This window comes from Pocillopora damicornis, chromosome 11 (assembly GCF_964200805.1).
Source record: "Pocillopora damicornis chromosome 11, jaPocDami1.2, whole genome shotgun sequence".
In the NCBI taxonomy this organism is placed as follows: Eukaryota; Metazoa; Cnidaria; class Anthozoa; order Scleractinia; family Pocilloporidae; genus Pocillopora; species Pocillopora damicornis.
In genome coordinates, this window is record NC_142680.1 from 16986859 (window position 1) to 16999237 (window position 12379).

Sequence of the window (12379 nt, forward strand, 5' to 3'; positions counted from 1 at the left end):
CAAGAACGATGGAAGAGGCATTTTCAATGTGAGAGGAAAATTTATAACAGGTATTGCAGATTTTTGCCCGCCGGAATCTTCCACAAATGTCTCATTGTTCTATAAATCTAAAAGTTAGTAGGCAGTTCCCAATGTTAATAGCAAATGCGTTAACTGTGATATGCTCCGTGGTGAAGACTGTTGATCAGGATTTCGTCCAAAGTGTGTCCGGAGTTGGGTCCAAGAATTTTCGCTAAGGGACCAAAATGACTTCTCGATCAAAGCACGCATCCACTTGTATCCCCCCCTTCTTCCCCCTTTCCCTTTCTCCCCCCCCCCCCCCGGCCCCCCTTCTTTTCCCCTCTCTGCATTGCTAAATAGCACCCCTGGCAGCTCTGCGGTTTCTGAGTGAAAAAATATAAAATATAAATAAGTGAAAAATGAAAAGAAAAAAAGAATGGGAAAGGTTAAATCCTAGAATTTGTTAAAACCCACCTATCAAGATTATTATCATCATTTATTGTATTCTATTTATTTATTTTTTTTTCTGTTGGAAGCCTTTACTTCCTCCTTTGTTGACGGATCACCTCGTAATTCCAAAGGCCTGTGGATGAGATTTTGCCCGCCAAACTTTCATTTTGGACCTTGGTAACCCGGCCAGTCATCGAATTCAACATGGCCGACTTTCGGGTCCGGATAATACCTAAATTGTAAAGATTCGAAGGGTAACAAGATCTTTAGAAACTTGCTATGGATAAGTTCGTCATTCGAACTAAACGTTCTCCTAGACCTGAGCGGAAAATTACCGAGACGGCGAACAGGAAGAAGCAATCAACGATTGAAAGCCTAGCGGTAAACAATTGAATTATCTGCTTCGTTACTAAGCTTCGATATCCTCATGCTTCTTTAACAATTTTACTAATGCCGTTTGTGAAAGTAAATTGGTAGTGCACTGCTTAACATTAGAGTCTAAATAAGCCAGAAAATAACAATTAATTTCCATTTCATACATAACTCTAAATTTACTTCAGATATCAAAGTTAAGGTTGCTTATTGTATTTCCTAGTCACGTATGTATGGGTAATAAGATGATTTATAATGGTTATAGGACCGAGCGGAGTCCAATACGTACACTGTCCTATTAGTCCTCAAATCGAGTCGGCGAGAACCTATCACGATCAAGAATTGTGTTGCAGTTTTGATTATGTGTGCAATTTGGCGTTAATAAGTATGAATAAATTTTTCAAAGACAACGAAATTGCACGAGCTGGTAAGGCCAGTGCAATTTTTAGTCTTTGATCAATTTTTCAATTGCTTATTACACCAAATTGGAAGAGAAACCATGCTATTAGGTTAGTGTTCGCACACTATTTGTAATTTACACTCATTTTAAAACTTTGCACTCATGTTACATGAGAATTAATGCACTCGTTTTCCAGCCAATGATAAGTGCATAAGTTTTCATGTACATTATTAGCTGAATTACGCATTTATTTTGATTGGCTCTGATGATCTATCAGAGGACAGACCCATAGATGAAGTCATCATTAACCCTTTACACCCTAAAATCAGTCTACATATTCTCCATACTGTTCATTATACGTTTCCTAAGATGCTGACAAGGAGAATTTGTTTACCAGTCAAAAGCTTCTTTCATTGTTGATCATTTCCTTTATTCTCATGACCTTAACATGTGATTCAGGAGTGATAATGTAGGGAGAAATCTGATGCTGGTCTCTCTTAGGGTTTAAAGAGTTTATCTTTTTTTTTGTTATATTAAACAAATGGATTTTGTGTTGTCATGGGTTTGTACAGTAATAGATCACGGGAGACATCAAAATATGGCAAGAACAGAAGTGACACATTCACCTGCTGTGCCTTATGTGCTACTGCTTTGTTTTTACTACATTTTGAGATCATCTGATCAGACTAACAACAACATTGAATCTTTCTCTTAATTCTTTAAGAGTGTGGTTGTAGTGGAAGAAATTCAGCGTCTCAAGCTTGAATTAGAGAATGAAGTTTCCACACCAGAGACAATTTTGTCAGCACTAAAAGTCTTGGGCAAAAAGAATTTGTCAAAAGAAGTGTTAATGTTCACCAAAGTTGGACACACAGTAAATCGTCTGCGACGGCAGGGAAGTACTGAGGAGATAAGGCAACAAGCAAAGGTTGTATTCAGGAGATGGAGACAGTTTGTAACCGACTTGGAGAAGGAGAAACCCTTGATAGAGGTTCGCTGTGACAAGAAGACTGAAGCATTAAGAGGAAAAGGGAGGCAACTGATTTCTGATGCTCTGCAAATGACAGTATGATTAAAGCTGTTTGTATATTTAGTTTATTACTGTAATGTGACATCTATTTTCAGAGTCACTTAATAAATATAAACAAACCTCTTCAATTAAAGAAAACAAGAGAGGCTCTTGATTGTCAAACAAATTCTCCTTGTCAGCACCTTGGGAAATGCATAGAGAACAGTATGATGAATACGCATATTGATGTTAGTGTGTAAAAAGGGTCAAGACATTAGTGAGTTGTCAGAAAAATCTTTTCAAATCTCAGTAGTTCTTAACAGCCTGGTTGAGAATTTGATTCTTTACTTGATTAATAACTTCCTTTCCTTATATTTCAGCCATCAGAAAATTTAGTTCTCTATAACCTGTTTGAGAATTTGATTCTTCACTTGATCACTGACTCTCCTTTCCTTATATTTCAGCCATCAGAAAATTTACCAGAGCTTATTGAGAGAACTGTGTTCCATACCTATGGTAGACTTATAAATAATACCTACAAGAGGAAGATGCGTTCTTTGGTTTTCATCCTTAAACACAGGGATTCCATCCGAGAGAAGGTTGTCATTGGAGAAATATCAGTTAAGAAGCTTGTTTCATCCTCTGTAGAGCAGCTCACCTAAAAAAATTACAACTTGGTTGTTTATCATGTTGGACAAGTAGTATTTATATTTATGTTGAATAAACACACAATTTTTTTAATAATGCAGGACTTGGACAAAGGGAATATATCATAATTTTTTTCCTATATTTTATTATGTTATTAAATACAAATAGTATGAAATATTTAAAGATTAAAAGTGAGACTCAATTTCTGACACAAAATGTCTCCTACAGATGAAGTTGCAGTAAGCAGTTTACTCACAATACAATGCAATGCAATAATTTTGGATGTGTTTCATACAATAAATTGTTTATTATCATGGTCCTTTAAGTGCTAAATTGATTTGGATTTTCATTTTTTGAAGACTGCTTAAGGAAAGTGGTAGAAAGGAGAGCTGGGCCTCAATTTGTTGACCTAAGATTTTAGTCAAGTTGCATCCCTTGCATGTTGGCGATTGGCACAAACGTTCACGTTAGGTACCGTGTGATTATGCAAGATCAGTCTTTTTCTTGTATGGAAATATTAGAGCTAGAGGGAAAGGAAGGGGTGGTCATAATGTAAATGACTCTGACTTTTTTTGGGGCGGAGGGGGGGAGATCACATGGTTCTCAGGGAAACGGAGTATGAAAGGGGGGGGGGGGACTACAGAGAAATGACAGCCAATGAGAAGGGATCATCAGAATACTATGGAGCCTTATGGGGGATCAGGGAATATTCATCGTGACACAACCAAAATCCTCCCATCCATCCCCCAAACAGTGTTCGATTCGTATTGATAGGGTTGCAAAATCGAGAAACAAGACGTTATGTCATTCATTGTAAGCTGGAAATGTTTGTTTAGCTAAGAAATTCGATTCCTAAACGTATACAGCAAATGTAAACTAGCACACAACTCGATTAGATTTTTTATTTCCACACGGATTAGAAAGCACAATACAAATCATTTGGTAACCATTAGTCTCCTCTTTGAGACAGCTGAGCAAATGAAAAATGGGTAACTCACTTTCTCAAAGTCTTGACAATGGGGAGATAAAAGTTCACTTAATATCCCCTTAATTACCCCTTTTTTTCCCTTTAGTTGTCCAGTATTTGTTGTATCCTTTGCTTCCAATCCGTCTTTTTTATTATATCCACTTTTCTTACTTCTCGAGGTTGATTCTGTAGAGGCGCTGTTTACGTTGGCTTGCCCGACTTGAGTGACCCCGCTAGCCGAGTGCTACGTAGGACTCTGTACCTCAATAAGAATTGAAAGAGTTGATAATCAGTAAATTATTTTCAACTGTAATTAACAGACGTCTTTGTTGTCTTTAATATTCCAATATTACCGAAGGTAAATCGTTATCGCGCCAAAAAACAGAAAAAAAAAAGAATCCAATCACTTGCCATATACATGACAGCGTGCTTGAAACAAGAACAAGAAATTTAGGGGGAATGTAGTATTATAGCCTGAGTTGATAACGTAAATTGGTCACCGTAAAGAGTCTAAAAGCTGACGTTTCGAACGTTAGCCCTCGCTAGAGCGATTGAAGGAATTGTGAGTTTTGTGTGGGTTTATATACAGAAAATGGAGCTACGCTATTGGTGGGAATATGGTGACGAGTAAACAAGAATAAATTAGTTATAAAAAGCACTCGTTCATACCCTAAAGATTAAGAGTGCCGATCTGGAAGATAAATTTTTGCTCTGCAGTTTTGCTGCTTTCCAAATTACCGAGTCGTAAGGAAAGGCCGCAAACTGCCATATGCTGCTTATAATAATTAAGGATATTAAAGTGTCTAGCGAAACAGTTAAGATGAAAATGGCTTTACGACGTAACATTTTACACCTGTCGCCGTTTCGTTCTAAGTCAAAACAGGTGCAGCATGTAGAGAACAAAAATTCAAATACTTTTATAATAACTTTGCATCTGTATTCTACATTAATTTTGAAATTGGACTCCAAGCTAATAACAATTCAGTGGCGTCCCAAGGTCACGACCAACTGACGATCGACTTTTGATAACCTATTACTGAAGGATTATTTGAGTGAAGAAGTTTTTTTTTTTTTTTTTTACGTTGTATTGTGAAATTAACCTATCACAAATAAAGTCTTGCTTTCCCCTCATTATTAATTCAAATTCGCGCGGAAAAACCGGCCTTTTTTCCTCTTTCGTGAGACACACCTCACAGCTTTCGGGCATTTTTCATAGTCAGATGCTACAGATTAATTTTTCTGTCTGCAATCTGCAATTGCTACTAAGAAAAAAAAAGGTTTACCTGATCTTGACTTTGAGGCTGCTGTTAAGAAAAAATATTCCTCGTTGTATCTAAGTATAACCTGCAAAAGAGTGGAAACGACAGCAGGATGATGGCGACAAAAAATATAACGGGAAGTGGAACACAGACGACAACATTTGAAGGATTGGAGTGCTCCCCGGTTTGGGTAGGTGAGTTAAAACAACAGTCCGTTTCATTCTCAGCAGTCAACGTTCTCCTCTCCATCACAGCAACTCTTGGGAATTCTCTAATTCTTGTTGCCCTTCACAAGGAATCTTCCCTCCATCCGCCATCCAAACTCTTGTATCGTTGTCTGGCAACAACTGATCTGTTGGTTGGACTTGCTACCCAGCCTCTTTATGCTATCTATTGGATGTCCGTGGTTCATGAACACTGGAGTCTTTGTCGATACTCTTTTGACGCAGTTGGCGCAACAGGCTATGCATTATGTTCAGTGTCATTGTGGACCCTGACGGCCATAAGCGTGGACCGACTTCTAGCCCTGTTGTTGGGACTAAGATACAAAGAGATTGTAACTTTGAGGCACACGCGTATCATTTTAGCTATCGTTTGGGTTGTATCTGTAGTCGCTGGTTTATTCTTTTGTCTCAGTTACCGTATAACCTCTTGGTACAGCCTTGTAAGTGTATCATCTTGCCTGGCAATCTCAATCGCCTCATACGCCAAGATTTTTCGCGCTCTCGGTCGTCATCAGGCTCAACAGCAGCCGAGCCAACCAAATGCACTGAACATGACACGATACAGAAAGGCATTGTACAGTGCACTGTGGGTGCAGTTAGCTTTAGTTGTATGTTATGTACCATATTTTACAGTGGAAAGTGTGATCTCTCGTAGTCAAGAGCGATTTCCGAATTTCGTCGTAATCAGGGGAATGGTAATTGTCTTGGTGCTATTTAACTCTACTTTAAACCCGTTCCTTTACTGCTGGAAGATAAGTGAAGTGAGACGAGCAGTAAAGCAGACAATCAGACAAGCAATCTGCTATGCAGAGGGGTAGACCTATTTTAACGTTGGCATGTACTGTTTCCTCTGTAGCTTACTTGAAAAATTAAGATTATTAGAAGAGAGGGGAAGATACGCCATTTCATGATAAAAAAAAGGGTGAGGAAAAATATGAAGAGCCACCTTTAAATAGTACATTGTATTCGAATATTAATTATCACATGAATAACTACCAGGTGAAAAATTGTAGTTCAGTAGCCATAACAAAACATCAATGTCTCCAATTTTCGCATTTGTAATGAAGAAGTGAAGGCTATTTTTTCATTGAGTCAGAATGCGCTTAAGATTTTGCTTTGCGATCAAAACTTGATGAGATATGTCACCTTAGCTCATAGATATTGTTGAGCGATAACGAGCTTTTCACGGAGCCAGCCGCTCAATTTTGTAATCTGTTCAAATAAAGAGAAGGAAATGCTTAGAAAGAAGTTGATAATCTCTATTTTATATAGTTATCGTTTGAGACTAAACGTTTACCTGAGATCAATTTCGCAAATTATAACAGAAGAAGATTATAATAAGAAATTATTAAAAAATAAGTCTAACATGGTGGATAAGTACCTGTTTTTCATTATTTTATCAATATCAACTAAGACTTTTTATCGAGTTGCCTCATGAGCCCACAACATTTTGACCACTGTGACGAAGAACATCGTTGTCGATAAAAACACAGACCACAATAAACCGTGGCCACGGTCGATTTGTTAAATGGAAAGTTTTCGCTAACAGCGCTGTTTATTACCAGAACCCACCTTATATATTAAACAACTGAAGAGGATTTTCAGAAAAAGAATTGTCCTAAGAGAAGGAGAATTTGTACTGTTAATGGTGTTTGAAGTAAACTGTTCACTGTTAGATCTATTTTCAAACTTTTTAAGGCATAAAGGTAGAGTTCAAGGCAGTTTTATCGGTAGCAAGGCTGTCATTATCTTAAAGTTCCTGTCAAGCGCGACACGTAGAGAACAAAGAGAACATTAATTTTACATAGTTTTATGCAATCTAGTTTTCTATTTCTCAATACCAATAACGTTTACAAAAAAACTTTTACCTCCAACTAAGATAATTCACGACGTCCTAACTTTGCATAAATTGTATCAAAAGTCGATAAACCACCTCATTAATGAAAGTCTATTTAAGTAAAGAGGGTTTTTTTTTCTTGTCGTATTGGTAAATGGTTCTATCACAAATATATATTTGCTTGCCGGGTGTTGCTGATTTAAATTCGCAGAGGAAACCTGGCCGCTTTTTTTTCCTTTTCTTGTAACACACTAGACAGCTTGTCTGTGCATTTTGCATAGTCAAACACTACTGATGAAGTCTATATATAACTGTTATTCATGTACAAATTAAATTGATGTTTGACTGATCTTGACTTGGAGGGTGCTGTTACGACGAAATATTCCTCGTTGTTACTATAGATAATCTGCATAAGAATGGAAATAACAAGAGGTTGTTGCCTTTTGCCTTTTAGACACTGTCTGGTGTCGCTAGTTTATGCTACATTTTAGACTTTACCAATAAGATATGTGGCTCGGCCGTATAATTACAGAGCAACTGTATAACAGTAATTATAATTATAACAACACCCGCTTTTGATTCCTTAAAAAGAACCAATTATTTTTCACCTCAGGAAAGCCTCGCAAAATGATTCATCCTTGACCATCGTCTCGCTGCTATGATACAAATTCAAACTGATTTAAATTTGTATCAGGGCTTTTTTTCTAGGAAAAATTCTGTCGCTGGAAAAAGGACGAACATATGCACGAAAATTCTCGATATCACGTGAAGTGAATTGTTGACCCAATCGTGTCGTCGGAACCTATCGTCAGGTCCCCCCACCCTAAATTAAGTGATAACACGGTCTTTACGGTCTTTAAGTCACATTGTTCTTCGTCGTCGTTATCACACCTAACTGAACGATCCTAGGGTTCATGAACAAGTAGAAGTATTTTTTTTTATTTATTTATTATTTAAAATTTTTTTTCCTAGATTCAAAGACGCTTCCTGAAGTATGGAAACTTTTATAGTTTGAAAGAATATACATAGGTTCTTTCTCTTTGTCAGAGAATGAGACTCTCCACATTTTTCAAATGTTACCGTATCCGATTTTTGCATCTTTATCTTGACTATATCAACAATTTACAGTGTTTGATGTAAGTTTTTGGATGTGCTAAGTTTTATCTTACCACATTAAAGAGCCTGTTTGGAGACTAAGGTAGAGTTATTTTATTTAGTTGTCCAGTGGGCCGCACAGTCCCACGTGATCGCAGAAGCACCTGTCTGTTTGTTTGTTTGTTTTTTCGGCTGTTATCGTTGAGAACTCGAAATCCCCAGTGAATTTATACGTTGTTTTTTTCTGTTCTGGAAGCCTCACAGAACTCGTATGTACTTAGACAAACTCTGAACTTGATATTTTTAGAAAATATTGCGGTTTCTTTTATTGTGTGAATGTGTTTGTCCTTCGTTGTATCTCAAGTCCCTGGTTCATTCTTTCATCTCAATTGCCGTATAACCTTTTGGGAAAGCTTTAGAGGTACACCATCTTGCCTGGTAATCTGAGCCCCCTTGTTTACAAAGATTTTCCGCGCTGTCAGTCATCATCAGGCTCAAGTACAAGATAATTCTTAACAGCAAGTGAACAAAACAAATGCACCAAACATGGCGCGATACAGAAAGGCTGTGTCCAGTGCAGTGTGGGTGCATTTAGCATTAGTTTTCTGTTATGTACCAAACTTAACAGCAGAAATTGCGATATCTCTGAGTTTAAACCAATTATCGAATTTCGTCACAATCATCATTGTCGTTCGCCATAATGGCGAATGTTTCAGTTTTTTTAACTCCACTTTAAACCCGTTTCTTTACCGTTGGAAGATCAAATATACAAGAAGACTTATGTTTTTAAATACTCAAGAAAATTTTAAAAATGCTCCTTTATTTACTTTGTCTTACAGTCATGAGCTAAGCCAGGAAAGCCAAGCTGAAACTGAGATATAAATACAATATGATGAAAAGATGTAGAATGTCCCAGGCTGTTAAGCATATAACTATTAACAGAGCTCATAATATATTTAGTTGCGAAATGGTACACGGCACGATAGTAGCGGTGAAATAAAATAACGGGGGAGTTTGGGTCGGTTCGGTTCGGTTTGGGTCGGGTGAACACCTTTCTTTAACCGACTCGACCCAAGCCTCACTTTTTCTTCGCTCCGCCCTGACTATTGCGCCGTTTACCGTGCACCTCAGTCGTTTTACTAGCAGAATGCCTCAAAAACGCCGTGTTATCACTCGATAAGCTGTCAAAAAAAAGCTGCGATACAGAACGCAAGAGACTACTACATTTATTTCTACGAGTAAGTGGTGGAACCACTTATTACGAAAGAGGAGTCGAGAGACAAAACGAATGTAATCACCTGTCGCATACATAAAAACTTTAATTGTTACTACGGTAATGTTTTGTAATCACATAATGACTAAACACACACAAAAAAAAATTCAATTTATCTTATTAAATGGTTTATGAAGCAAATAAAATAAAAAGGTTTCTGTAGCTCTATGCTTTGCGCCCATGAAATGATTGAATATTTTTATTCGGTAGCAAACCGTATTGTAGGAAAAAAAAAAAAAAAAGCTAATACACGTATAGTTTTTCAAAAAACTTACACAAAACCTTGGCTAAAATAACATGGTATCGGTGACCATAGATTTATACAGAGGAAGTCTTCCAACTACTTCCTGACCAAGTAACATCTGCGTTGCAGTCGTTTTGCTTTTCAGTTTGCCGTGCGTGTGTGATTAAAATTCTGACAAGTCCCAGTATCACAGCATTGGCATAAGAACTTCATCATCTGTCAATAGCTTTCAGCGAAGGTTTTATTTGTTTTTGTTTGTTTTTAACAATTGTTACAGAGAGTATAAATTTGACCCTCTCATACGATACCAGATCCAAAATGCCGTTTGCTAAGTACAGGTTACTAAGACAGACAGCAATGTTGAGTAGCAAACTTTTGCCTTAAAACCAGAGATAATTTGCAAACACGATGTCTCCCGTGGGAGGAGCATTTGCATTATTTATGATCTTTTGACCAGCATTTCCATCCCTTAAAATGAGCGGCACGTAGAAACCAAAAATTTAAATATTTTTCGAATAACTTTGAATCTCTAACCAAAATTAATTTTGAAATTGGACTTTTTCTCTAACTTTTCCTAAGCTGAAAAAAAGTTCATGACGTCCCAGAATCACGTGAATTAATAATTCACGGAACTATCCGGGTAAGGCAACGAGTCCAATCCAAACAACACGAAGGCCGATGCGTTGATTTATGCGTCGGCCGACGGCAACCGGTCGACTAACTTTCGGTCGACTTTGGATATCCTATCGCTGAAGGTTTATTTGACTAAAGAAGTTTTTTTTATGTTTTGTTGGGAAATCAACCTATCACAAATGCAGTTTTACTTTCTCCTTATTAATAATTCAAATTCGCGCACAAAAACAGGCCTTTTTTTCTCATTCGTTTCACAAACCTCACATCTTTCGGAGATTATACATAGTCAGACGATAATGATGAATTTTTACTGTCTGTAATTGTTATTCAAAAACTAAGGTTTAACTGACCTTGACTGTGGTGCTGTTAAGACGAAATATTCCTCGTTGTAACTAAAGATAACCTGAAAGAGAGTGGAAGCGGCGGCAGGATGATAACGACAACAAATCTAACGGAAAGTAGAACGCATACGCAAACATTTGACGAATCGCTATGTTCCTCGGTTTGGTTAGGTGAGTTTAAACAACAGTCAATATCATTCTCAGCAGTCAACATTCTCCTCTCCATCACAGCAACTCTTGGGAATTCTCTTATCCTTGTTGCCCTTCATAAGGAATCTTCCCTCCATCCGCCATCCAAACTCTTGTATCGTTGTCTGGCAACAACTGATCTGTTGGTTGGTCTTATTACCCAGCCTATCTATGTTACCTACTGCATGTCCGTGGTTCACGAACACTGGAGTCTTTGTCGATACGCAAGGGACGTAATCTTCATACTAAGCTATGTATTATGTGGAGTGTCTTTATTAACGACGACGACCATAAGCGTGGACCGACTTCTCGCCATGTTGTTGGGACTGAGATACAAAGAGACTGTAACTTTGAGGCGCACGTATATCATTTTAGCTATCGTTTGGGTTGTATGTCTATTCGCTGGTTTATTCTCTTATCTCGATTACCGTATTAGCCTTTGGTGCAGCTTTATAATTATACCATCTTGCCTGATAAGCTCAATCGCCTCGTACACAAAGATTTTCCGCGCTCTAAGACATCATGAGGTTCAAATACAAGATCATGTTCAACAAAATCCAAGCCAAACAACTGCTCTGAACATGGCGCGATACAGAAAGGCAGTGTACAATGCACTGTGGGTGCAGTTAGCTTTAGTTGTCTGTTATGTTCCACAGTTTACAGGGGGAATTGTGATTTTTCTTAGTGCAAAGAGATTTTCAAATTTCTACCTTATCTACGGAATGGCAAATGTCTTAGTGCTCTTTAACTCTACTATAAACCCGTTCCTTTACTGCTGGAAGATAAGTGAAGTGCGACGAGCAGTAAAGCAGACAATCAGACAAGCAATCTGTCATACATAGGGGTAGACTTATTTAAATGTTGACATGTGCTGTTTCTTCTATACCTTATTTGGAAATTGAGATGTCTTTGAGTTTAACTCGATTATCGATTTTTATCATAATCAGTTTTCTTTCACTCGACTTTAAACCCGTTTCTTTGCTGTTATTTTAAAATAATTCCTATTACCAATTTTGAATATTCAAGGGAAATACATGACTCTATCACAGGCCGTGTACACAAAGCTGGTCTTATGAGAAAACATTCTCTCATTTCATGACAGTCGAGTACGAAAGCTGCTGACACGCGCTCTTGAGTACCTGCCAGTACTCCTAATTAAAAAGGTTTATATGACAGCTCACCACTTCAAGTATTTTTTTCGCGCTTGAATTTCATCTGATTGTCAAAAAAACTATTTATGTCATTAAAATTCTGAAGAAAAGGAATAAGTAAAATGAAAGGACTAGGACTTTGGTTTAAAAATAACTACGCTCTAATCTCTTTTATGTGGTTTTCTTTAACACTTCTCTTTCATTCTCGGGACTGTTACGAATATCACGGAATGAATAAAAGGTTGTAGGCAAATTTTTGATGAGTAAATAATATGAAGAAGTTAACG

General features: G+C 37.4%; 3 protein-coding genes across 3 annotated transcripts; all 3 read left to right on the plus strand.

Moving 5' to 3' along the window:
• The first annotated feature begins 624 nt into the window (after positions 1-624).
• Positions 625-3199, plus strand: LOC113668906 (transcription elongation factor A N-terminal and central domain-containing protein 2). Its single transcript, XM_027184881.2, has 3 exons — positions 625-831; positions 1947-2288; positions 2696-3199. The coding sequence occupies exons 1-3, from the start codon at positions 730-732 to the stop codon at positions 2891-2893; spliced, it is 642 nt and encodes a 213-aa protein (XP_027040682.2). The 5' UTR covers positions 625-729; the 3' UTR covers positions 2894-3199.
• Positions 3200-5217: 2018 nt separating this feature from the next.
• Positions 5218-6147, plus strand: LOC149037849 (melanocortin receptor 5-like). The gene has a single exon (XM_089186306.1). The coding sequence runs from the start codon at positions 5218-5220 to the stop codon at positions 6145-6147; it is 930 nt and encodes a 309-aa protein (XP_089042432.1).
• A 2860-nt stretch (positions 6148-9007) lies between these two features.
• Positions 9008-12307, plus strand: LOC149037850 (melanocortin receptor 5-like). The gene has a single exon (XM_089186305.1). It carries the CDS (start codon positions 10842-10844, stop codon positions 11781-11783), a length of 942 nt encoding a protein of 313 aa, XP_089042431.1. The 5' UTR covers positions 9008-10841; the 3' UTR covers positions 11784-12307.
• Positions 12308-12379: the final 72 nt, after the last annotated feature.

Bases quoted from the DNA above. Each gene is read 5' to 3' on its own strand.
- LOC113668906 (XM_027184881.2), top strand. From the start codon at position 730: ATGGATAAGTTCGTCATTCGAACTAAACGTTCTCCTAGACCTGAGCGG. The intron at 832-1,946 runs GTAAACAATTGA...TAATTCTTTAAG, and splicing joins CAACGATTGAAAGCCTAGCG to AGTGTGGTTGTAGTGGAAGA. The intron at 2,289-2,695 runs GTATGATTAAAG...CTTATATTTCAG, and splicing joins CTGATGCTCTGCAAATGACA to CCATCAGAAAATTTACCAGA.
- LOC149037849 (XM_089186306.1), top strand. From the start codon at position 5,218: ATGATGGCGACAAAAAATATAACGGGAAGTGGAACACAGACGACAACA.
- LOC149037850 (XM_089186305.1), top strand. From the start codon at position 10,842: ATGATAACGACAACAAATCTAACGGAAAGTAGAACGCATACGCAAACA.